The sequence below is a fragment of the Pristiophorus japonicus genome, chromosome 8, assembly GCF_044704955.1.
Source record: "Pristiophorus japonicus isolate sPriJap1 chromosome 8, sPriJap1.hap1, whole genome shotgun sequence".
Classification (NCBI taxonomy): domain Eukaryota; kingdom Metazoa; phylum Chordata; class Chondrichthyes; family Pristiophoridae; genus Pristiophorus; species Pristiophorus japonicus.
In genome coordinates, this window is record NC_091984.1 from 11,361,622 (window position 1) to 11,389,025 (window position 27,404).

The 27,404-nt window shown below is 48.2% G+C and overlaps 1 protein-coding gene across 1 annotated transcript in view; it reads left to right on the forward strand.

Moving 5' to 3' along the window:
• The window catches only part of ttll7 (tubulin tyrosine ligase-like family, member 7), a 283,178-nt gene extending 256,017 nt beyond the window's left edge, over window positions 1-27,161 (forward strand). Inside the window, 4 exon segments of the mRNA XM_070886446.1 lie at window positions 8,834-9,007; window positions 26,116-26,180; window positions 26,183-26,336; window positions 27,017-27,161. Coding sequence (XP_070742547.1) covers window positions 8,834-9,007; window positions 26,116-26,180; window positions 26,183-26,336; window positions 27,017-27,161 — 538 coding nt within the window.
• Window positions 27,162-27,404: the final 243 nt, after the last annotated feature.

The window sequence follows — 27,404 nt, forward strand, 5'->3', positions numbered from 1 at the left end:
CAACATCTCCAGTTGAATGCTGAACAGCATAACCTCAATAGTAGAATGTACGTCAAAGGAAGTCATGATCAAATTGTGCAGTGCTCTGGTTTCGACCACATCTTGAATCCTATGTCCAGTTCTGGTCACCGAAAACAGAGGAAGACATTCAAGCACCAGAAGGTAGTGCAGAGAAGGGAACATAAGAAATAGGAGCAGGAGTAGGCCCCTCGAGCCTGCTCCACCATTCAATAAGATCATGGCTGATCTTCGGCCTCAACTCCACTTTCCAGCCCGATCCCCATATGCCTTGATTCCTTTAGGATGCAAAAATCTATCGCTCTCAGCCTTGAATATATTCAACGACTGAGCATTCACAGCCCCATGGGGTAGAGAATTCCAAAGATTCACAACCCTTTGAGTGAAGACATTTCTCCTCATCTTAGTCCTAAATGTCCGACCCCTTATCCTGAGACTATGCCCCCTAGTGTTAGACTCTCCTGCCAAGGGGAATGATCTACCCTGTCAAAGCCTCTCAGAATCTTGTATGTTTCAATGAGATCACCTCTCATTCTTCTAAACCCCACAGACTATAGAATAATAGAAATTTACAGCACGGAAGGAGACCATTTCGGCCCATCGTGTCTGCACCGGCCGACCAAGAGCTATCCGGCTTAACACCACTTTCCAGCCCTTGGTCCGTAGCCCTGAAGGTTACAGCATTTTAAGTGCACATCCAAGTAATTTTTTAAATATGGTGAGGGTTTCTGACTCTACCACCCTTTCAGGAAGTGAGTTCCAGACCCCCTCCCCCCCCCCCACCCCCCACTACCCTCTGGGTGAAGACATTTCCCCTCATATCTCCTCTAAACCTCCCCCCATTTACTTTAAATCTATGTCACCTGGTTGGTGACCCCTCCACCAAGGGAAACAGGTCCTTCCTATCCACTCTATCCAGGCCCCTCATAATTTTATACACCTCAATCAGGTCTCCCCTCAACCTCCTCTGTATAGGCTTATCCTACTCAATCCTCATAGGACAACCCTCTCAACAAAGGAATCAGACTAGTGAACCCTCATTGCAATTGTCTAAGGCAAGTATCTCCTTCCTTATCACAACATAAGATGGCATGAGGCTGACCCCTAGGGTCTGAGTTTTGAGGAAACCCTGGAGAGACTTTGGTTTTTCAGGAACAAAGAGAGGGAATGCAAACATTCTCCACCCGGCAGAAAGTGGTTGGTCCAGGAGTTAAAAATCAAACGGCTCTTTCTCCCGCTCCGATGCCGCCTTGTGACGTATTTTAATGCCGCTCGAATGAGGCGGAGGCCTCATTAGTATATTGACCACTGGGGGCCTAACGCTCAGAGCACGGGTCGAGGGTCAGGCCATTACATTATAGGACTGACTCTGCAACCTGTGTCCCCATCTAGCAAAGCCCTGCACAGGGAATGAAGCCTTGTGGAATTACTCCTCATGAGTTTATTAAAAGAAAATGCTTCATAAGGAGCAGAATGCTCTCCTGGATACAATGCTAATCCCAGTCAATAGTAACAACAATGCCATGGCTATGCTGTTAGCCAAAGGGCACCTCTGCCAGTGCCAGCAAGCCAAAACACACACCACGCCAATTTTGCACGAGAAAGACAATGATCCCATTGCCACTGTGCTTATTCAAGCAGTGTTACACTCATTTGGGGCAGTCATAAGAACATAAGAAATAGGAACAGGAATAGGCCATATGGCCCCTCGAGCCTGCTCCACCATTCAATAAGATCATGGCTGATCTGATGACGGACTCAGCTCCACATCCCCGCTCACTCCCCATAACCCCTTATCCCCTTATCGTTTAAGAAACTGTCTATTTCTGTCTTAAATTTATTCAATGTCCCAGCTTCCACAGCTCTCTGAAGCAGCGAATTCCACAGATTTACAACCCTCTGTGAGAAGAAATTTCTCCTCATCTCAGTTTTAAATGGGCGGCCCCTTATTCTAAGATTATGCCCTCTAGTTCTAATCTCCCCCATCAGCGGAAACATCCTCTCTGCATCCACCTTATCAAGCCCCCTCATAATCTTATACGTTTCGATAAGATCACCTCTCATTCTTCTGAATTCCAATGAGTAGAGGCCCAACCTACTCAATCTTTCCTCATAAGTCGACCCCCTCCTCCCCGGAATTAACCGAGTGAACCCAATTAACCTCAGCACCCCTGGACAAGGACGGGCGGGGGTAGGGCTGGGGGGATGGGATGGAATAAAGAAACAGCCAGAGCCTCTGCTCCTCATTGTTACCTTTGAAAATACGTAGCAGAAAACACAACACTGGTTTTCATATGCAGCCCAGCTACAAAGACCCAATATAGAATTTGAAGTCTTATTATAAAACCCGACACCCACACACACAATGTGGCACCCTATAATATTTCAGCATCCTAGTAGGAAAAGGATTGCCCCCCCCCCTCCCTTTATTCAGTTGGACGTCGCCCAGTTTCAGTGTTAATTCTGCCTCTGCTGTGTTTAACTCCCCTCTTAAAGAAAGCCCAGCATGGTTGATTTTATCCATTAAAAGATATGGGGTTAACATCACACTGTGCGATTTTAGTAACCAACACACTAATGTGTGCTTACTTTCCTTTGTCTGCTATGTTAATAAGCCTTAATGCCTTCTTTTAAAATAGCAGTATTTGATACAAACCCATTAACGAGTTTGTTGCTAATAAAACACGGTACAATTTCATCCCGGTACCAGCTGCGTTCCACCATAAAACAGAGTTTCACTCAACATGGAGTTCAATGCTGCTCACCATTAACCCCCCCAAGCATACTTTGAGATGTGATTTCAGATCGTTCAGAAATATTAATGTTGAGAAGACTGCTCAGGCGGTTTGTACTCACAAACGGGTTGGGGATCCGCACGTGAGGTTTAAGAGGCAGCCAGTTTCACATCTCCGAATGCCAGGACACCACTACGAACAGACGATCGGTGACGGGCATGAAAAGACTCCCTCTGGCCCCTCCAGCCTCTGCCGCACACAATTGCGATACCTTGTGTATCACAACACATACACTCTCCACCCCACCCGAAACCATATGATCTCCTGGAAGAGGCACAAAACCAGATTAAAAATCCAGCCCAATTTGCGGCGGCGGGCGCCGGCGGGGGGGGGGGGGGGCGGGGGGTGGAATCTCGGAGATTGCTCCTTGCCCCTGCGCCCCCCCTCCCGAGGTTATCGAAACCAGTCCAGGAGATCCCTCTGGTTCTGATAATTCCTTGCAGTACCTACCTTTTGTAGGTGTGATCACTGCCCCAGCCAGAAATAGGTCCACCTCTGAGAGTTTCTCTTTTAAAGTCTAACTCATTTAAAAAAATGACATTACGCCACATGTTCTATTTTTCCCAAAGAAAGCAATGCTTAATACGAGGTTTACTAAACATGATAATATTGTGAATACAAAAGCAAAATACAACGGATGCTGGAATCTGAAATGAAAACAGAAAATGCTGGAAATCTCAGCAGGTTGAGCAGCATCCGTGGAGAGAAAGATAGAGTTAATGTTTCAGGTCTGCGATCCTTTGTCAGAACTCACTGGGTCACAGACCTGAAACATTAACTCTATGTGGAGTCTCCACGGATGCTGCTTGACCTGCCGAGATTTCCAGCATTTTCTGTTTTTATATAAGATTGCTAATGCTAGTTCATAAAGGATCCACGGTCAGTTGCACAAAGGTAGATGGTACAGTTTGGCGTCAGTGATCACACTGCCTGCTTTGAAACAATTAAGGATGGAAAGGTGCTGACCAAAGATCTTGGTCAGCAATTCTAAATGCTCTGAGTTCTCCAATGAAATATGCCGAAGAGTTGAGGGATCAGGATTGAGTCACCATCCTGTTTGCTATCCGACCCGTATCCCATTGGTTATCCTGCGAAACCAGCTCCCCCATACATCAATCCCGAACTCCTGTGCAAACAATTGCTGTAACTTCTCATTTAAATGTTGTGTTACTTTGCATCATATCATCACATACCTTTGGTTGAAATCTATAATGTGCTGTCTTGAATGGCATTCCGATCTGTTCTCTATTTATTGTGAGTATTTTTTTGTCCAGACCCACAGAGTATTGTCTTTTTTGAAATATAGAAAGCTATTCGAAAGATGGGGCATGAAATTTCATTGTTACTTCCATTCCATTTAATTAAAACTGACTTCAAATGAAAACAAAAGAGAAAATAAATTTGCCTTTTAAAGAAATTGTATATTGAGGAAGTCAAGGGATAGTGCAGGAAAATGGCTGAGGCAGAAGATCAGCCATGATCTTATTGAATGGGGGAGCAGGTTCGAGGGGCCGAATGGCCTGCTCTTGCTCCTATTTCTTATGTTCTTAAAAAATGGTGTTCATTTTTTCTTGGCAGGTGGTTGCAGGTAGAGCCAGGGTGGGGAGGGGGTCGGGGGTTGAGGAACGGCAAACACAACATGTTTCTTGAGGGACCCGCAAGCAATGAGCGGAGCCTGGGTATTTTTAAGTTTTGTGATTCATTCTTGGGACGTGACTGGCAAGGCCAGCATTTATTACCCATCCCTAGTTTCTCTCGAGGAGGGGGTGGTGGATCCTCTTCTTGAACCGCTGCCTTCTGCGGGGTGAAGGTGCTCCCACAGTGCTGTTGGGTAGGGCGGTTTTTTAGGATTTTGACCCAGCGACCATGAAGGAATGGCGATATATTTCCAAGTCAAGAAGGTGGGTAACTTGGAGGGAACTTCCAGGTGTTGCTGCTCCCATGCGCCTGCTGCCCTTGTCCTTCTAGGTGCTAGAGGTCACGGGTTTGGCAGGTGCTGCCGAAGAAGCCTTGGCAAGTTGCTGCAGTGCATCTTATTGCTGACACACAGCAGCCACGGTACGCCGGTAGTGGAGGGAGTGAATGTTGAAGGTGCTGGTTGGGGTGGCTGGTGTGTATAACTTGAAGGGGAACTTGGAGGCATCCTTGTTCCATAGAGTAGGCCATTCGGCCCTTCGAGCCTGCACCACCATTCAATAAGATCATGGCTGATCATTCATGGATTCATGGATTCATGAAGGGGAAATCATGTTTAACTAATTTACTAGAATTCTTTGAGGATATAACGAGCATGGTGGATAGAGGTGTACCGATGGATGTGGTGTATTTAGATTTCCAAAAGGCATTCGATAAGGTGCCACACAAAAGGTTACTACAGAAGATAGAGGCATGCGGAGTCAGAGGCAATGCATTAGCACGGATAGAGAATTGGCTGGCGAACAGAAAGCAGAGAGTCGAGATAAATGGGTCCTTTTCGGGTTGGAAATCGGTGGTTAGTGGTGTGCCACAGGGATCGGTGCTGGGACCACAACTGTTTACAATATACATAGATGACCTAGAGGAGGGGACAGAGTGTAGTGCAACAAAATTTGCAGATGACACTAAGATTAGTGGGAAAGCGGGTTGTGTAGAGGACACAGAGGCTGCAAAGAGATTTGGATAGGTTAAGCGAATGGGCGAAGGTTTGGCAGATGGAATACAATGTCGGAAAGTGTGAGGTCATCCACCTTGGGGGAAAAAAACAGTAAAAGGGAATATTATTTGAATGGGGAGAAATTACAACATGCTGAGGTGCAGAGGGACCTGGGGATCCTTGTGCATGAATCCCAAAAAGTTAGTTTGCAGGTGCAGCAGGTAATCAGGAAGGCAAATGGAATGTTGGCCTTCATTGCGAGAGGGATGGAGTACAAAAGTAGGGAGGTCCTGCTGCAACTGTATAGGGTATTGGTAAGGCCGCACCTGGAGTACTGCGTGCAGTTTTGGTCACCTTACTTAAGGAAGGATATATTGGCTTTGGAGGGGGTACAGAGACGATTCACTAGGCTGATTCCGGAGATGAGGGGGTTACCTTATGATGATAGATTGAGTAGACTGGGTCTTTACTCGTTGGAGTTCAGAAGGATGAGGGGTGATCTTATAGAAATATTTAAAATCATGAAAGGGATTGACAAGATAGAGGCAGAGAGGTTGTTTCTGCTGGTGGGGAAGACTAGAACTAGGGGGCACAGCCTCAAAATACGGGGGAGCCAATTTAGGACCGAGTTGAGAAGGAATTTCTTCTCCCAGAGGGTTGTGAATCTGTGGAATTCTCTGCCCAAGGAAGCAGTTGAGACTAGCTCATTGAATGTATTCAAGTCACAGATAGATAGATTTTTAACCAATAAAGGAATTAAAGGTTACGGGGAGAGGGCGGGTAAGTGGAGCTGAGTCCACGGCCAGATCAGCCATGATCTTATTGAATGGCGGAGTGGGCTCGAGGGGCTAGATGGCCTACTCCTGTTCCTAATTCTATGTTCATTCACCTCAGTACCCCTTTCCTGCTTTCTCTCCATACCCCTTGATCCCTTTAGCCGTAAAGGCCATATCTAACTCCCTCTTGAATATATCTAATGAACTGGCATCAACAACTCTCTGCGGAAGAGAATTCCACAGGTTAACAACTCTCTGAGTGAAGAAGTTTCTCCTCATCTCGGTCTTAAATGGTTTACCCCTTATCCTTAGACTGTGACTCCCCCAACATCGGGAACATTCTTCTTGTATCTAACCTGTCCAGTCCTGTCAGAATTTTATATGTTTCTATGAGATCCCCTCTCATTCTTCTAAACTTCAGTGAATACAGGCCCAGTCGATCCAGTCTCTCCTCATATGTCAGTCCTGCCATCCCGGGAATCAGTCTAGTGAACCTTCGCTGCACTCCCTCAATAGCAAAAACGTCTTTCCTCAGATTAGGAGACCAAAACCGAACACAATATTCCAGGTGAGGCCTCACCAAGGCGCTGTACAGCTGCAGCAAGACCTCCCTGCTCCAAATCCCCTAGCTATGAAGGCCAACATGCCATTTGCCTTCTTCACCGCCTGCTGTACCTGCATACCAACTTTCAATGACTGACGTACCATGACACTCAGGTCTTGTTGCACCTCCCCTTTTCCTAATCTGCTGCCATTCATATAATATTCTGCCTTTGTGTTTTTGCCATCAAAGTGGATAACCTCACATTTATCCACATTATACTGCATCTGCAATGCATTTGGCCACTCACCTAACCCGTCCAAGTCACCCTGCAGCCTCTTAGCATCCTCCTCACAGCTCAGACCGCCATCGAGATAGTGTCGTTTGCAAACTTGGAGATATTACTCTCAATTCTTTCATCTAAATTATTGATGTGTATATTGTAAATAGCTGTGGTCCCAGCACTGAGCCCTGCGGCACCCCACTAGTCACTGCCTGCTATTCTGAAAAAGGACCCGTTTATCCTGACTCTCTGCTTCCTGTCTGCCAACCAGTTCTCTATCCACATCAATATATTACCCCCAATACCATGTGCTTTAATTTTGCACATCAATCTCTTGTGTGGGACCTTGTCAAAAGCCTTTTGAAAGTCCAAATACACCACATCCACTGGTTCTCCCTTGTCCACTCTACTAGTTACATCCTCAAAAAATTCTAGAAGATTTGTCAAGCATGATTTCCCCTTCATAAATTCATGCTGACTTGGACCGATCCTGTCACTGCTTTCCAAATGTGCTGCTATTTCATCCTTAATAATTGATTCCAACATTTTCCCCACTACTGATGTCAATTCCCCGTTTTCTCTCTCCCTCCTTTTTTAAAAAGTGGTGTTACAGTAGCTACCCTCCAGTCCATAAGAACTGATCCAGAGTTGATAGACTGTTGGAAAATGATCACCAATGCATCCACTATTTCTCGGGCCACTTCCTTAAATACTCTGGGATGCAGACTATCAGGCCCCGGGGATTTATCGGCCTTCAATCCCATCAATTTCCCTAACACAACTTCCTGACGAATAAGGATTTCCTTCAGTTCCTCCTTCTTGCTAGACTCTTGGTCCCCTCGTATTTCCGGAAGATTATTTGTGTCTTCCTTCGTGAAGCCAGAACCACCCAAAGTATTTGTTCAATTGTTCCCCATTATAAATTCATCTGATTCTGACTGCAAGGGACCTACGTTTGTCTGCACTAATCTTTTTCTTCCTTAGGCCTCTACCCAAGTGGGTTGAGATGGATGATGAGCAGAGGAGGGGATTGGATAGAATGAGCACATTGTCCTGTGATGTCAGAAAACAAAATATTTGATATCAAAAAGTACAACCAGCAGAAATACTGTATAAAAAACTGCAATATTTGTTCTCATGTAAAATATTAACTACATTTCTTTGCTCATTTTGATGATTATTAATCATAATACTGTAATTTTTATCAGCATGAATGTAAATTCAAAACCTGGTGAGGAAAACATTGTACATGTACAATTTCATTAGGCCTCCATCCTGTGGGAATACTGCCAAGAGCATTGTAATGAAATAAGACAGTCTACTTATGAAATGCATGCTTTTAATTGGTTTGGGAGTGACATTGAGACACATTACCGCACATGCTTTAATAAAAAAGAGCTTAGACAAAAAAGTTAATTTTTCCATCGGATGCGGAATCAGGATTAACTTCATTTTAGTGTTTTTTACCCTCCATTTGTCAGAATTACATTGTAAGCACCCGGGGCAGTGCGGAGTGCAGAGCTGGGTTATCTCATCGGTCTTCAGCAGCTAAAAGCGACGTTTTATTTCCCATTGCCGTCTTCGCTGGGGCTGCTTTCTCCCCACTGCTGCTACAAGACTCGTCTGTCAGAGAACTACCGTTGACCTTTGACAGTGAGGGTCGATGACGGGGCTTGGGAAGGGTTGACACTGGAGATTTATTTGGGGGTGCTGAGATGGGCCGGTTTCCGCCTTCCTCGTGTGATCTTGCAGAGAATACTGAGGTGATGTCTGTTTCTATGGCGACAGGTGCTCCTGGGAAACCATGTTCAACAGAAGTGCGGAAGCGACCACCTCTCAGGAACTGCAGTGCTGTCAGAGACTGGTGCAGCTTTGCAAAGACTGCCTGCTAGTGGTATACAGATTCGCAGCCGATTCCAAGGGGTCCCTTCCCGGCTTCGGTCATGAATGGGAAGACAACAGGTGAGACTCATTTATCCTACTCCTTGTTATAGATGACACTGTGTGTGATCGGTTTTTAGTTAAATATTGAGAAATCAATGTGTGGGGCCAATGGACACCACCAGGAGTGAAAGGGAAAGGCACTGTAAATAAGGTAGAAGTGATTGGGCGATGCCAAGTTGACAAATTTTTTTAATTTGTTCACGGGATGTGGATGTCACTGGCAAGGCCAGCATTTATTGCCCATCACTCGTTGTTAGCCCATTTCAGAGGGCAGTTAAGAGTCAACCACATTGCTGTAGGTCTGGAGTCACATATAGGCCAGACCCCCAGGTGACAATAACAATTTTCCTGCCAATCTGCCATCACGTGTAAGGGCAGCAGATTTCCATCCCTAAAGGACGTTAGAGACAATCCGGTAGTTTTATGGTCACCATTACTGACACTAGCTTTTTTTTCCAGATTTATTTAATCAACGGAATTTAAATTCCCCAGCTGCCATGGTGGGATTTGAACTCATGTTTCTGGATTACTAGTCCAGTAATTTAATCACTATGCTGCCATTCCCTGGCATGCAGTCTTTTTGATATTTATACAAAATACTATCAAAAGGTTAAGTGGGTAGCGCAGGAAATCAGACACCGACCTTACACCTCTGCGAGCTGGGTTCAAATCTAGCCCAGAATGACGAGATGAAAGTCTTCTCTGTTGCTGTCAAATTAAGAAGACAGGCAGGTTTGTGTGGTGCGGCGTGTGTGGTGGGGTGGGGTGGGAAGAAGGCCTGTAGTGCAAATCAAAAGATCATGGACGCATCAACCTCCACTATAAAATGTGCAAGTAATACAGAAGTGGGTGGAGCACTAGCTGATGAAATTTAATACGGACATTTGTAAAGAACAGCACATAGAAATAAAATTAGAAGTTTTCTTCAAACGAAAGAAGGACTTGCATTTGTACAGCGCCTTTCACGACCTCCGGACATCCACTAGCATTTTACAGCCAATGAAGTACTATTTGAAGTGTAATCACTGTTATAATGTAGGAAGCGCGGCAGCCAATCTGCGCACAGCAAGCTCCCACAAACAGCAATGAAATAAATGGTCAGATAATCTGTTGTAGGTGTTGGTTGAGGGACAAAGGTTGGCCAGGACACCGGGGTGAACTCACCCTGTGTGCATTTGTGAACGCAGGCCATACAGCTAAGTTGAGGGGTATTAGTAGATTATCTAATTATTGCGGAGCAGCCATCAACAATGCAAATAAAATGCTGAATTAAACAATCAAAGCGGCAAGTCACGGTCACACAGTACAGTGAGGGCCATAAAAGGAGCGACATGGAGAGCTGGTACAGGAGGGGGATGGCAGCGAAGAGTAATGTCATCAAGGTCCAGGTCGGTGATTGGAACGTGGGCAGTTACAGCAGGAGCGGCGAAGTCAGGGCGAAGGAGCTGTGAGAGATTGTAGAGGGATGTGATCGGAGCCCGGGAGAGGCGTGAGTTCGGGGCCAGGGGCCCAGGGGCAGCACGGGCCCAGCCCACGCTGCGAGTATGTGTGCGCACTAGGTCCGTGCAGCAGAGCTGGTCTCCAGTCGTCTTGGTTAATCCTTGCCAGTGGACCAAGACCTAGCTCTGTCAAGCCCGTGTGGTGGCTGGTGTGCAACGGCCAGCCCACGTTAAAAAAAAAATCCACGCACAGGCATCTTCCACCCTTCAGGATGTAGTTCGGGTCCTTCATTGACACACCTGCGAACTCATCCTTTTTTGGCGTGGAGGCAAGTCATCCTCGTTTCGAAGGACCGCTTATGATGGTGTACAGTGAGAGTCACAGTCGCACTGTACAGAGCGAGTCATGGTGAAACAGGTCCGATCACACCTTGAATGCTCTGTCCAGTTCTGGTCCCTGAGATACAAGAGGGCCATTCAAGCCCTCGAGCTGGTGCAGACATCAGCCATGCCACCGATCCCTAATGTCAGAAGAGAGAGTTAAAAGGATCAACAGGAAGCACCTGACTTTCTCAGCCTTGAAAGGAGAAAAGTGACATGGAACCTAACGGAGGTGTCCAACAACTTGCATTTATATAGTGCCTTTAACAGGAGCGATTTTCAAACAAAATTTGACACCGAGCCACTTAAGAAGGTATTAGGACAAGCTTGGTCAAATAGGTAGGTTTTAAGGAGCATCTTAAAGAAGAAAAGAGAGGTAGAGAAGCTGTGAGGTTTAGGGAGGGAATTCTAGAGCAAGGTAGTAAAGAAGGTAACAAAAACAGAAAATGCTCGAAATAGCAGGTCAGGCAGCATCTGTGGAGAGAAAAGGTTAGAGGTAACAGATTTTAAGCAAGTGCTGGGACAAAGAAGGGGGGGGGAGGGGAGGAAAGAACAAAAGGGAAGGTCTGTGATTGGGTGGAAGGCAGGAGAGATTAGAGAGACAAAAGGTGTGTTTATACAAAGCAAAAAGAGATGGTAATGGGACAGATAAAGATGAGTCTAAAAGAGGTGTAAATTGTATTGGTAGAATCAACAGCTTCCATCTGAAAGAATAGAGGCAGAATTATGGTCTGAAACTGCTGAACTCAGTTCAGAGAAAGTTCACGAGATTGATTCCTGAGATGAAGGGGTTGTTATATGAAGAAAGGTTGAGCAGGTTGGGCCTGTACTCCTTGGAGTTTAGAAGAATGAGAGGTGATCTTATTGAAACATATAAGATTCTGACGGTAAATACAGAGAGGATGTTTCCCCACATGGGGGAATCTAGAACTAGGGGGCATAGTTTCAGAATAAGGGGTCGCCCATTTAAAGCAGAAATGAGGAGGAATTTCTTCTCTCAGAAGGTCATGAATCTGTGGAATTCTCTGCCCCAGAGAGCTGTGGAGGCTGCGTCATTGAATATATTTAAGGTGGAGATAGACAGATTTTTGAATGATAAGGGAGTCAAGGGCTATGGGGAGCGGGCAGGCAACTGGAGTTGAGGCCCAGATCAGGTCAGAATGGCGGAGCAGGCTCAAGGGGCCTAATGGCCTACTCCTGCTCCTATTTCTTATGTTCTTATATTAACTCGATGTTGAGTCCAAGGTAAATCTGGAACACTACTTCAAACTAAACCATGACAGTTAGACAAGCGGGTGTAGGTTCACACTGGTGACAGGCAAAGTAGAACTGACCCCAAAAAGTTTTTGACCCAAACAATGAGCAACAATAGCTGTGGTAGTGGAGGCAAAAGCCTTGGAAATGTTTAAGAATATCTGGTGTGGAAAATTACTTTTGTGGAATAATAAAACATAGCCTAATTTGGCATTCAGAAAACAGTCTCAATAGTGTAAGTAGGAAATGTTTTGAATAGATAGCCCCACAGAACGTATTAGTTGCAATGGAGTTTCGCCAATCCTTCCAAACCTGTCAGTGGGTATCCCAGCAGTTTTGTTTTGTGTACGTTTCTGGTGAAGCAAAGAAGAAAATCAAAGCATTATCCAAATCTGCATTGCTTTATGTACTCAATAATTGAAGAGAAGCATTCAGAACCATGAAGAGTCAGAAACTGTTTATAGTGGCAGGAGAGTCGGTAACCAGATTTTAGGTAATTGACGAAAGAACCAGAGGGGAGATGAAGAGAATTTTTGTTACACAGCGAGTTATGATGAACTGGAACACACTGCCTGAAGGGGCGGTGGAAGCAGATTCAATAGTAACCTTCAAAAGGGAAATTGGATAAATACTTGAAAAGGAGAAATTTACAGGGCTCTGGGCAAAGAGCAGAGGGGAGTGGGACTAATTGGATCGCTCTCGCAAAGAGCTGGCACAGGCACGATGGGCCGAATGACCTCCTTTTGTGTGCTGTAGGATTCTATATTTTGCATTAACCCGTTAGAAGAAATCCTACCCGATGCTGTTGGAAAGTTAATTTTTGCATCAGGGATAGTGTTCAGTTGCAAGTTGGTGAGATCCTAGGCTGTACAGACAGAAAATCAGGGCTTTATGCCCAGTCTAAGGTGATCACAGCTGGGTCAACACTTGGGATACGAGGGTTGGGCTTATGCCCTTGGGATAGGGAGGGGAAAGCATCTCCTCCCCTTTTCCTGCTGCATGGTGTGCATATGTGGGAGTGTGAGAGTGAAAAAGGGGGAGGGAAAGGTTGGGAGAGGAGGAGGGAGGGAGTGAGAGAGGGAAGGAGAGTTGGAGGGTGTGTGAGAGAGGGGGTGTGTGAGAGAGGGGGTGTGTGAGAGAGGGAGTGAGGGGGAGGAGGCGGGAGGGAGGGAAGGGGAGATGGAGGGTGTGAGAGGGGGAGGGTGAGGAGGGGGTTGAGGGAAAGGTTGGGGGAGGAGCAGGGAGGGAAGGAGAGATGGAGGGTGGGGGAGATGGAGGATATGAGAGAAAGGGTGTGAGTTTGGGGCCCAGAGAGCCCAGGCCAGCCCACACTGTGCGATGTGTGCGCACTAGGTCCGTGCAGCAGAGCTGGTCTCCAGTCGTCTTGGTTACTCCTTGCCACTGGACCAAGACCGAGCTCTGTCAAGCCCGTGTGGTGGCTGGTGTGCAATGGCCACCACACATCAATACAATCCACGCATCTTCCACCATTCAACATGTAGTTCGAGACTTGGAATAGGTCCTTCATTGAAACACCTGTGAACTCTTCCCTTTTTGGCGTGGAAGCAAGTCACCCTCGATACGAGGGACCGCCTATGATGATATTATGTGGATGGCGGGTGAGGACAGGCTATGGGTTAGGTGTGGTACTGTTCACAATAAGATAGCCAGCTGACTCTGCTTGGCTTCACACATTGTTCAGATAGACCCAATAAGCAAGGGAAAAGTAATGCCCCTGTTAGTAAGTAAACATAACAGCTATCAAAGGGGTAAATAGAACATCAGAAGGAGTATGGCATAAGCAATTTAGGTAGAAACTATTGATAAAGACAACAGAAGTATTATTTGGCAATGTGCACCAACCCGCAAAGTGAAAGGGTGAAAGAAAGAAAGAACTTTCATTTATACACAGCCTTTCATGACCACACGATGTCCCAAAGCGCTTTACAGCCAATGTAGTAATTTTGAAGTGTAGTCACTGTAGGAAATGAAATGCTAGGGCTAATATAAAAGGCTTCAAGAAATCATAACGCTTGACAAAACCCCTTGACGTTTTGGGCAAAGTGACATCCAATGGGGATATGTCTATGATGATGTGCATCGAGACTTGCAGAAAGCCATTAATAAAGTTGTGCATGATAGGCTGCTGCACAAACTTAAAGCAATGATATCCTAAGTAAAATTTGAAAGTGGATAAGGCATTGGCTGAAAGACAGAAAGCGGTAGATGCTGGTTAAGGAAATAATGTCAAGCTCTCGAGACGTAGCCAAGGTATCGCCGCTCGGGCTCATACTGTTTCTAATCTACATAAAATCCTGGATTTATAAACATGATGTAAGTTGCTCAAACTTACAGATAGTATTAAAGCAAGGAGCATTCCAACAGTAACTATACTTCAAAAGTAATTGACTGTACAGCGCTTTGGGACGTCCTGAGGTCATGAAATGTGCTGTATATATTCAAGTCTTTCTTTATTCTAGTTGTTATGATAAGGGGACTGATTTTTTTCCCAGATGGATGGGATAAGATTGGATTAGATGGGCTGAATGGCTTTCTTCATCAGTATCTATCTACCGACCTTGTCATTTTTGATTCTGTGTTGAAATAGTAAATATTTTACCCAAGTTTTATCAAATCTATCACTCCATCAAAAGCTTTCCCTAATTCTAGTAAAACAATTTTTTCTGCTTTAAGAGAAACAGCAGATCTTAAACTGGCACTCTTCCCTCATTTTATCTTATATGGGTTTTGGGCTCAGCTTTATTGCCCATCCATAGTTGCCCTTATACAACAGAGTGGCTTGCTCAGCCACTTCAGAGGGCAGCGAAGGTGTGGGACTGGAATCATGTATAGGCCGGACCAGGTAACAGCAACAACAACAACTTGTGTTTATATAGCGCCTTTAACATAGTAAAACATCCCAAGGCGCTTCACAAGAGTATTTTGAGACAAAAAAATTTGACACCGAGCCGCATAAGGAAAATTCAGGGCAGGTGACCAAAGGGTTGGTCAAAGAGATAGGTTTAAAGGAGCGGCTTAAAGGAGGAAAGAGAGGTGGAGAGGCGGAGAGGTTTAGGCAGGGAGCTCCAGAGCTTAGGGCCGAGGCAACAAAAGGCAGAGCCACCAATGGTTGAGCGATTATAATCAGGGATGCTCAAGAGGGCAGAATTAGAGGAGTGCAGGGGGTGGGGGTTGTGGGTCTGGAGGAGATTACAGAGGTAGGGAGGGACAAGGCCAGAGAGGGATTTGAAAACAAGGATGAAAATTTTGAAATCAAGCCGTTGCTTAACTGGAAGCCAATGTAGATCAGTGAGCACAGGGGTGATGGGTGAGCGGGACTTGGTGCGAGTTAGGACACAGGCAGACAAGTTTTGGATCATCTCATGTTTACGTAGGGTAGAATGTGGGAGGCCAGCCAGGAGTGCTTTGGAATAGTCAAGTCTAGAGGTAACAAAGGGATGGATGATGGTAAGGATAGCAGGTTTCCTTTCCTGAAAGACGTTCATGGTCACCAGCTTTTTATTCCAGATTTTTAAAAACTCATTCTCAAAATGAGGATTATGAACTGACATTCTGCTGGATTACTAGTCCAGGTTTCTGGATTACTAGTCCAGGTTTTCTGGATTACTAGTCCAGGTTTCTGGATTACTCGTCCAGGAACTTAACCATTACGCCATACTTACATTTTAACTGATTCCTTGTGTTTTCCTCACTATTGGAACAGCTGCTTTGCACCAACTCCTGTCTTCCCAAGCATTTTTTCATGAATTTACTTATCCACCGGTTTTGGCCTCACTGCCACTGTCTCACATGGACTGACTTGAACATACATAAGAACATAACAATTAGGAACAGGAGTAAGCCATCTAGCCCCTCGAGCCTGCTCCGCCATTCAACGAGATCATGGCTGATCTGGCCGTGGACTCAGCTCCACTTACCCGCCCGCTCCCCGTAACCATTAATTCTCTTATTGGTTTCTGGAGTTTGGCCATTCTTGGAGCAGCCCACTAATTCCTCTGATTCCTGCAGAGCTTGTAACAATGTACATTGCACCATTCACATCCTCAGGGCTTCCCAAAGGGCCTCACAGTCAACTAATGCCTTTTTGAAGGGCAGTCACTATTGTAACGTGGGAAGCGTGGCAGCTATTTTGCACACAGCAAGGTCCCCCAAATAGCACTGTGGTAATGGCCAACCAATCTGTTCTGGAGATATTGGTTGAGGGATAAATATTGTCCAGGCGACCAGGAGAACTCCCCCGCCCTTCTTCGAACAGTGCTATGAGATCGTTTACGTCAGCTGAACAGGGCCTCTGATTAATGCCTTATCTAAAATTTGGCACCTCTGACCAGACAGCACTCCCTCAGTGCTGTACTGAAACTTCAGCCTGGATTCTGATCTCAAGTCCTGGAGTGGAGCTGGAACCCACAACCTTCTGACTCAGGCAAGAGTGCTACCCCTGGAGCCAAGCCTGACACTGAAGATACAAATTTTGCTGAAACAAAATTACATGAATTTTACATGTACATCATTTTTTTGTTAGCTGCAGTCACTGAACAGATGTTTGTCTAAAATGTTGTCTTTTCCCTCTCTGTTTTCTCTTGCTGACTGGCAGCTGTGACATTTTTCACGTATCATTTCATATGACAAACCAGTAGTTACCTGCTGTTTGAAATTAATGACGACCCTTTTTATAAACCAGCAAGAACTGCACCGGGAAGCAATTCTGCCCAAGTAATTCCTAAACGTTCAGCATAAGGGTAGCTGTAAATTAGAGACGCAGCAATTATTTATTTCCCAGGTGACTGCCAGGGGAAAGGACTACGCCCGTTCTCCCAGGGAAAATGCTCACTGGGATGCCGATGAAAATTATGGTGCTTCTTGTCAACCCATTTATGAAACTCAAATCACTAAGGTGCTGAGAGGATGTTTCCTCTGGCTGCGGAGTCAGTCTCACAATAAGGGGTTGGCCATTTAGGGCTGAACTGAGGAGAAATTTCTTCACCCAGAGGCTGGTGAAACTTAGTAATTCTCTACCCCAGAGGGCTGTGGATGCTCAGTTGTTGAGTATATTCAAGACAGAGATCGATAGCATTTTGGGCATTATGAGAATCAAGGGATATGGAGATTGGGCGGGACAGTGGAGTGGATGTAGGAGATCGAGCCATGATCTTATTGAATGGCAGAGCAGGCTCGAAAGGCCAAATGGCCTACTCCAGCTCCTAATTCTTACGTTCTTATGTTCTTAACAACAAATCACCTTTAACGTAGTAAAACGGCCCACAGCGTTTCACAGGAATGTTATCAGATAAAATTTGACACCAACTTATATTTATATAGCACCTTTAATTCAGTGAAATGATCTAAGGCGCTTCACAGGCGTAGTATGAAGCAAAGGATTTGACACGGGGCCACATGAGGAGAAATTAGGTCGGGTGACCAAACGTTTAATCAAAGAGGTCAGTTTTAAAGAGCATCTTAAAGGAGGAAAGAGAGGCGAAGAGGTTTAGGCAGGGAGTTCCAGAGCTTGGGGCCCAGGCAACAGAAGGCACGGCCACCAATGGTTGAGCGATTATAATGGGGGATGCTCAAGAGAGCAGAATTGGAGGAGCGCAGCCAAACACAGAGATACTAGGACAGCTGACCAAAAGTTTGGTCAAAGAGGCAAGTGTTAAGGAGCGACTTAAATGAGAAGGGAGAGGTGGAGAGATTTAGGCAGCGAATTCTAGAGCTTAGGGCCTCGGCAGCTGAAGGCACATCCAACAGTGGTGGAGAGATATCGGGAATGTAAAATCAGCATTTTAGATCATTAACCAAGTATATACCATTGCTCTGTTATTGAATTTTATTCATTCTTACCCTTTCTAGCAGTATGTAATAGCGCAGGGTGTACTCAAAGCAAATTAACCGGATTCTGATTAACTCAATGTCATGTAGAAGAAATGTCTTCACACAAGGGATGGGGAATGAAGTACCACAACTAACTGTAGAAGCAAGGCAACATTTAGAATCATCGAAATTTACGGCACAGAAGGAGGCCATTTGGTCCATCGTGTCTATGCCAGCCGAGGGAATTTAATAAACGCCTGAAAAAGAAAAATGTTAAAGAGCAGGGAAATGGGTCTAGCGTGGGCAGACGCTATGAGGAACGAGCACTGATGCAGGCACAGTGGGCTGAATTTTCTGACTAAATATTTCATGTCAACTATTCATGACAAAATTGGTCCAATTTCCCTCATGATTCATACCAGCAAAAAATGGTGTAAATGATGAGGAATTGTGATAGCAATTATAGCATAATTTACACCAGAGATTTGCAGCACATCATGCATTAATTGATTGCACTTATAGATTTCATGAGCAATGTTATACAGAAAGCAAAATTCATCGTCAAGAGTTTCACATTTATTTGCAGTTTTACAATTTAGCTGATGCTGTTTAATTCATAAAGTTAGATGACCTTTGTATTCACACGCCTCAAGGAACTGCGACGCACTGACACTAAATTTGGAATGCAGCGCAGGTGTAAAGGCCCGAGCTGGTTCAGGAGCAAGGCAGAGTGAGGCTTCGCCCTCCAGTGAGATCCTCGCCTCTTCACTTCGGTCAGGCCGTGGCTCTGGGTCCAGCCTGCATTTACACGGTAACCGCAGTGTTGGTGCATAGCAAGACCGCTTCGCACTACCGGTGCAGTTCTAGTGTGGCCACATCCTTAGTTGGTCGTCGTAGGATCATACAGCACAGAAGGAGGCCATTCAGCTCATCCTGCTTCTGCCGACCTGTTGCCTTCTGATGTTTGTTGACAGCAATGCCTGTCACAATGGAAAGAAGCAGCTACGATTGAAGGGAAGACTAGGAGGGGAAAGTCGGGCGTGGGGATGGAAGGGGGGAGTGGATATTCTTTTTCTTCAACATACATCCCCCGTTATCTATTCCAAAAGCAACCATGTCGGGCCTCCTTGCCTCCAAGAAAATGAGGTCACTGCCGAATGTGCTGTCCCCAGGAGCTTCATTTATTCATTCAATGCAGTGCAAACCATGACTTCACACTGACATCGGAGGCAATCCTTATTACCCCACCCCTCCGTCCCCCCCATACTCCTTCATAAGAACATAAGAAATAGGAGCAGGAGTAGGCCACTTGGCCCTTTGAGCCTGCCCCGCCATTCAATAAGATCATGGCTGATCTGATCTTGGCTTCAACTCCACTTCCCCGCCTGCTCCCCATAACCCTTGACTCCCCTGTCGTTCAAAAATCTGTCTATCTCCGCCTTAAATACATTCAATGACTCAGCCTCCACAGCTCTCTGGGGCTGAGAAATTCCTCCTCATTCCGTTTTAAATGGGCGACCCCTTATTCTGAAACCATGCCCCCTAGTTCTAGATTCCGCCACGAGGGGAAACATCCTCTGAGCATCTACCCTGTCAAGCCCCCTCATTATCTTACATGTTTCAATAAGATCCCCTCTCATTCTTCTAAACTCCAATGAGTACAGGCCCAACCTGCTCAACCTTTCTTCATAAGACAACCCCTTCATCTCAGGAATCGGACCCTCTTCCGTCCCTCCCCCCCACTTCCCGACCAAGAAAACGCACCACGGGTAAAGTATGCAGCATACCCAACTCTTTTACCCCCCTCCCCCCCAGGGTTGAGTTGGATGGCTCTGGATCGAACATACAGGTCTCATCCCTCCATGAAATCAGTGGAGCTGCCCTGACACCGATGCAACACCTTCCCCCGAGGATCTCATCGCCATAGCCTGGAGCTAAAACTGGTCCCCTGGTTCGACTCCCCACGGAGGTTAATTTTTTTTAAAGAAAAAGCTTCCTTTTTTTTTAAATAGATGGGAACATGATATACTCCTGCTCGACTTTAATTCCCATCCAAGCATTGGGAACCATAAAGAATCTTTGTGCAGAATGTGCAATGGGTGAACTTCTCTAAGCAGATGCAGTGCTAAAATAGAAGGGGTCATCTGGTGACATTTCTCAATCTGGAATGTGACCCGATCACTTCACCTTTGATCTGCTGCCATACAGGTCAAATGGACTGCAGGAAAAGCTAAATTTACATTCAGCGTCAGCAATCAACAGGCAAAAACTGGTGGCCGTCTTTTCTTATATAGTGGGACCTTAATTATTTGCACTCCTTTCAGCATATCTGCAAGTACTTTTGTGGCGATCGATGACTGAAACCAGTTTAAAAAAAACAATTGGGTGTTTAAAATTTATTTTTCATAGATAATGGGTTCTTGATCTTGTAGGGTACGTCATCGTTGTGGGGAGGTAGAATTTATCATCCATGAAGCTCTGATATTAAGCATCAGGTCCAGGAGACTAGCAGAGTCAGGGATTCAAGTCCAGGAGACCAGCAGAGTCAGGGATTCAGGTCCAGGGGCCAGCAGAGTCGGGGCTTCAGGTCCAGGGGACCAGCAGAGTCAGGCGTTCAGGTTTAGGGGACCAGCAGAGTCGGGGATTCAGGTTTAGGGGATCAGCAGACTCAGGGATTCAGGTTTAGGGGACCAGCAGAGTCAGGGATTCAGGTCCAGGGGACCAGCAGAGTCAGGGATACAGGTCCAGGGGCCAGCAGAGTCAGGGATTCAGGTCCAGGGGACCAGCAGAGGCATGGATTCAGGTCCAGGGAACCAGCAGAGTCAGGGATTCAGGTCCAGGGGACCAGCAGAGTCAGGGATTCAGGTTTAGGGGACCAGCAGAGTCAGGGATTCAGATCCAGGAGACCAGCGGAGTCAGGGATTCAGGTCCAGGGAACCAGCAGACTCAGGGCTTCAGGTCCAGGGGACCAGCAGAGTCAGGGCTTCAGGTCCAGGGGACCAGCAGAGTCGGGGATTCAGATTTAGAGGACCAGCAGAGTCAGGGATTCAGATTTAGGGGACCAGCAGACTCAGGGCTTCAGGTCCAGGGGACCAGCAGAGTCAGGGATTCAGGTTTAGGGGACCAGCAGAGTCAGGGCTTCAGGTCCAGGGGACCAGCAGAGTCAGGGCTTCAGGTCCAGGGGACCAGCAGAGTCGGGGATTCAGGTCCAGTGGACCAGCAGTGTCGGGGATTCAGGTCCAGGGGACCAGCAGAATCAGGGATTCAGGTTCAGGGGACCAGCAGAGTCAGGGATTCAGGTCCAGGGGACCAGCAGAGTCAGGGATACAGGTCCAGGGGCCAGCAGAGTCAGGGATTCAGGTCCAGGGGACCAGCAGAGGCATGGATTCAGGTCCAGGGAACCAGCAGAGTCAGGGATTCAGGTCCAGGGGATCAGCAGAGTCAGGTGTTCAGGTTTAGGGGACCAGCAGTGTCAGGGATTCAGGTCCAGGGGACCAGCGGAGTCAGGGATTCAGGTCCAGGGGACCAGCAGACTCGGGGCTTCAGGTCCAGGGGACCAGCAGACTCGGGGCTTCAGGTCCAGGGGACCAGCAGAGTCGGGGATTCAGGTCCAGGGGACCAGCAGAGTCAGGGATTCAGGTCCAGGGTCCAGCAGAGTCACGGATTCAGGTTTAGGGGACCAGCAGAGTCAGGGATTCAGGTCCAGGGGACCAGCAGACTCAGGGCTTCAGGTCCAGGGGACCAGCAGACTCGGGGCTTCAGGTCCAAGGGACCAGCAGAGTCAGGGATTCAGGTCCAGTGGACCAGCAGAGTCAGGGCTTCAGGTCCAGGGGACCAGCAGAGTCAGGGATTCAGGTTTAGGGGACCAGCAGAGTCAGGGATTCAGGTCCAGGGGACCAGCAGAGTCAGGGATACAGGTCCAGGGGCCAGCAGAGTCAGGGATTCAGGTCCAGGGGACCAGCAGAGGCATGGATTCAGGTCCAGGGGACCAGCAGAGTCAGGGATTCAGGTCCAGGGGACCAGCAGAGTCAGGGATTCAGGTTTAGGGGACCAGCAGAGTCAGGGATTCAGATCCAGGAGACCAGCGGAGTCAGGGATTCAGGTCCAGGGGACCAGCAGAGTCGGGGATTCAGGTCCAGGGGACCAGCAGAGTCAGGGATTCAGGTTTAGGGGACCAGCAGAGTCAGGGATTCAGGTCCAGGGGACCAGCAGACTCAGGGTTTCAGGTCCAGGGGACCAGCAGAGTCAGGGCTTCAGGTCCAGGGGACCAGCAGAGTCGGGGATTCAGGTCCAGTGGACCAGCAGTGTCGGGGATTCAGGTCCAGGGGACCAGCAGGATCAGGGATTCAGGTTTAGGGGACCAGCAGAGTCGGGGATTCAGGTCCAGGGGACGAGCAGAGTCAGGGATTCAGGTCCAGGGGACCAGCAGAGTCAGGGATTAAGGTTTAGGGGACCAGCAGAGTAAGGGATTCCGGTTTAGGGGACCAGCAGAATCAGGGATTCAGGTTTAGGGGACCAGCAGAGTCAGGGATTCAGGTTTAGGTGACCAGCAGACTCAGGGATTCGGGTTTAGGGGACCAGCAGAGTCAGGGATTCAGGTCCAGGGGACCAGCAGACTCGGGGCTTCAGGTCCAGGGGACCAGCAGAGTCGGGGATTCAGGTCCAGGGGACCAGCAGAGTCTGGGATTCAGGTCCAGGGTCCAGCAGAGTCAGGGATTCAGGTTTAGGGGACCAGCAGAGTCAGGGATTCAGGTCCAGGGGACCAGCAGACTCAGGGCTTCAGGTCCAGGGGACCAGCAGACTCGGGGCTTCAGGTCCAGGGGACCAGCAGAGTCAGGGCTTCAGGTCCAGGGGACCAGTAGAGTCAGGGATTCAGGTCCAGTGGACCAGCAGAGTCAGGGCTTCAGGTCCAGGGGACCAGCAGAGTCAGGGATTCAGGTTTAGGGGACCAGCAGAGTCAGGGATTCAGGTCCAGGGGACGAGCAGAGTCAGGGATTCAGGTCCAGGGGACCAGCAGAGTCGGGGATTCAGATTTAGAGGACCAGCAGAGTCAGGGATTCAGATTTAGGGGACCAGCAGACTCAGGGCTTCAGGTCCAGGGGACCAGCAGAGTCAGGGATTCAGGTTTAGGGGACCAGCAGAGTCAGGGCTTCAGGTCCAGGGGACCAGCAGAGTCAGGGCTTCAGGTCCAGGGGACCAGCAGAGTCGGGGATTCAGGTCCAGTGGACCAGCAGTGTCGGGGATTCAGGTCCAGGGGACCAGCAGAATCAGGGATTCAGGTTCAGGGGACCAGCAGAGTCAGGGATTCAGGTTTAGGGGACCAGCAGAGTCAGGGATTCAGGTTTAGGGGACCAGCAGAGTCAGGGATTCAGGTCCAGGAGACCAGCAGAGTCAGGGATTCAGGTCCAGGGGACCAGCAGAGTCGAGGCTTCATGTCCAAGGGATCAGCAGAGTCAGGTGTTCAGGTTTAGGGGACCAGCAGTGTCAGGGATTCAGGTCCAGGGGACCAGCGGAGTCAGGGATTCAGGTCCAGGGGACCAGCAGACTCGGGGCTTCAGGTCCAGGGGACCAGCAGACTCGGGGCTTCAGGTCCAGGGGACCAGCAGAGTCGGGGATTCAGGTCCAGGGGACCAGCAGAGTCAGGGATTCAGGTCCAGGGTCCAGCAGAGTCACGGATTCAGGTTTAGGGGACCAGCAGAGTCAGGGATTCAGGTCCAGGGGACCAGCAGACTCAGGGCTTCAGGTCCAGGGGACCAGCAGACTCGGGGCTTCAGGTCCAAGGGACCAGCAGAGTCAGGGATTCAGGTCCAGTGGACCAGCAGAGTCAGGGCTTCAGGTCCAGGGGACCAGCAGAGTCAGGGATTCAGGTTTAGGGGACCAGCAGAGTCAGGGATTCAGGTCCAGGGGACGAGCAGAGTCAGGGATTCAGGTCCAGGGGACCAGCAGAGTCGGGGATTCAGATTTAGAGGACCAGCAGAGTCAGGGATTCAGATTTAGGGGACCAGCAGACTCAGGGCTTCAGGTCCAGGGGACCAGCAGAGTCAGGGATTCAGGTTTAGGGGACCAGCAGAGTCAGGGATTCAGGTCCAGGGGACCAGCAGACTCAGGGCTTCAGGTCCAGGGGACCAGCAGAGTCAGGGCTTCAGGTCCAGGGGACCAGCAGTGTCGGGGATTCAGGTCCAGGGGACCAGCAGAATCAGGGATTCAGGTTCAGGGGACCAGCAGAGTCAGGGATTCAGGTTTAGGGGACCAGCAGAGTCAGGGATTCAGGTTTAGGGGACCAGCAGAGTCAGGGATTCAGGTCCAGGAGACCAGCAGAGTCAGGGATTCAGGTCCAGGGGACCAGCAGAGTCGAGGCTTCATGTCCAAGGGATCAGCAGAGTCAGGTGTTCAGGTTTAGGGGACCAGCAGTGTCAGGGATTCAGGTCCAGGGGACCAGCGGAGTCAGGGATTCAGGTCCAGGGGACCAGCAGAGTCGGGGATTCAGGTCCAAGGGACCAGCAGAGTCAGGGATTCAGGTCCAGGGGACCAGCAGAGTCGGGGATTCAGGTCCAGGGGATCAGCAGAGTCAGGGATTCAGGTCCAGGGTCCAGCAGAGGCAGGGATTCAGGTTTAGGGGACCAGCAGAGTCAGGGATTCAGGTCCAGGGGACCAGCAGACTCAGGGCTTCAGGTCCAGGGGACCAGCAGAGTCAGGGCTTCAGGTCCAGGGGACCAGCAGACTCAGGGCTTCAAATCCAGGGGACCAGCAGAGTCAGGGCTTCAGGTCCAGGGGACCAGCAGAGTCAGAGCTTCAGGTCCAGGGGACCAGCAGAGTCAGGGATTCAGGTCCAGGGGAGCAGCAGAGTCAGGGATTCAGGACCAGGGGACCAGCAGAGTCGGGGCTTCAGGTCCAGGGGACCAGCAGAGTCAGGGCTTCAGGTCCAGGGAACCAGCAGACTCAGGGCTTCAGGTCCAGGGGACCAGCAGAGTCAGGGCTTCAGGTCCAGGGGACCAGCAGAGTCGGGGCTTCAGGTCCAGGGGACCAGCAGAGTCAGGGCTTCAGGTCCAGGGAACCAGCAGACTCAGGGCTTCAGGTCCAGGGGACCAGCAGAGTCAGGGCTTCAGGTCCAGGGGACCAGCAGAGTCAGGGATTCAGGTCCAGTGGACCAGCAGAGTCGGAGATTCAGGTCTAGGGGACCAGCAGAGTCAGGAGTTCAGGTTTAGGGGACAAGTCTGAATCAGGGCTTTGGATACAGGAGCCGACAGGGAATCAGGGCTGCCATTATTGTTTACAAGAATAGCTCATTTTCAAAATGGAGCTCTGTGATTCTTATCAGCACATGCTGGGAACGTGATTGAGTAATAATGTAAGTAGATCAATCAGAAGCTAAACATCGCTGTTATGTATGAGGGAGCGCTGCATTGTCAGAGATGCCGTCTTTCGAATGAATCATTAAACCGAGGCCCTGTCTTCCCTCTCAGTTGGATGTAAAAGATCCCTCAGCACTATTTCGAAGAAGAGCAGGTGACTTATCTCCGGTGTCCTGGCCAATATTTATCTCTCAATCAACATCACTAAAACAGATTTTCTGGTCATGATTACATTGCTGTTTGTGGAACCCTACTGTGCAAATTGGCTGTCGCGTTTCTTACATTACAACAGTAACTACACTTCAAAAGTACTTAATTGGCTGTAAAAGCACTTTGGTGTGTCCCGAGGTCATGAAAGGCGCTATATAAATACAAGTTTTCTTTCTTTCAAGCCAGGCCATTCAGGAGAGAAGTTAGGAAATAGTTCTTCACACAAAGGGTGATAGAAGTGTGGAACTCTCTCCCACAAAAAGCAGTAGATGCTGGCTCAATTAATGGTGTTAAATCTGAGATTGATAGATTTTTCCTGCTCAAGGGTAAGAAAGGATATGGAGCCAAGGCGGGTGGATGGAGTTAGGATACAGATCAGCAATGATCTCATTGAATGGCGGGGCAGACTCGAGGGGCTGAACGGCCTCCTCCTTTCCTTATGTTCCGGCAGAGGTGTGACACAAACGCCTGGGAGAATCTCAGCCAAATTACGTCTGAACAGGTTAAGAATGCGACTGGAGAGAACCGGGATCGGCTCTTTGCTAACGGGGATGCTGCTCGGAGCTAGAAAGTGTTGTGTTGTTGGAGCCTCACTGAGACCGATGCATGGCTATGATATTGTCACCGGCTTGACTGACTCTTGCGTCTTGTCTGTTTTCAGGTACTTGCCTCCCTCAGGATACCAGCTGAACATGAAGACACTACCAATGGGGTTCAGCCGTAGTTCCACAGGGATGCCCCGCTCACGCAGTCTGTACACCGGCAGGCTCAGCCAGTATTGAGCCGCTCGTGGTGGGGTTTTTTTTTCCCGGAACACTTTGTAAATACTGGGAAGGGCCGTCACGCCAAGCCAGCAGCTCAAACCGCTGGTTACCGTCCTCGGTTTGGGAATGAGAACTCGGCTCGCTTACCCTCTGGTCCACATCCGGCGACACAGTTTCAAACAGACTGTCGGAGAAGCCCCAGGTTTACTTTTAGCCTTGTGATTCCAACCCCCAGCCCCCAGCACCCCCCCCCAAATGTTTACAGGCAAATATGGCGGAGGGGCAGGCAGAGGGCGAGGTTTTTGGTCTGCTTAAAAAGAACACCCATAAAGATATCGAGAATTATTTTTAAATTTGTGCTGCTAATTATTGTATTTGCTTAACTTATTTCTCTGGCGATCCATTCTGATAGTCTGCAGATAAATATGATCTTTCCGTCATTACTAGAGGTGGTTGTCAGGAAGTGAACACGTCAGATCTTATTGTTTATCTGGCTTGAGCTGACTGAAACTTCAGCTAGTTGGTGTCCTGGGCACCCAATCAACCTCGATTCAATTATTCCGCAACCATAATTAAATCCAGCCAGGCATAAGAGTTCACGACTGTGAAAAAAGAAAAATATGATTCTGCCATCTTCAGTTGATTGAGATTGTTTTGTCATTCCATGGCGGCAACTTGAGATTGGTGTATTTTTCTAACTTCCTCTCGCGAGCCACAGACTCGCACTGGGAGGGGAGGGGGCGCGCGGTTCTGGCGCAGATCCAGTATTGTCCTTTTTCAAGCGCAAACCTAATTCAGTGTGAGTGTTTCAGCGGGCTATTCGCCCATGAAGCCCATTGCAGCCGAGCCTAATCTTCCCATTCAAGTGCTCATCTGCGAAGAGGCAGCTATCATTTCGCTATCGAGCCGACGAGAAATGTCAACGGGGTCGGTGAACGAGTGAAAAAGGTATCCCTGCAGAACAGACGCACTGTCAAGTGCCTCTGACCATGGAGGATTAGAATCCATACAGGATGCCGTGTGCTGCAGGCAGTGTCTGCCTCAAAGATACCGGACCAGGCTTTTTTTGGCTATTGAGGTCGCCTTTCTGTTACTTCCATCAATAATTGTATAGCACAGAAGGAGGCCATTCTGTGCTGGCCCTTTGATCGAGCGATCCAATTAGTCCCACTGCCCCTGCTCTTTC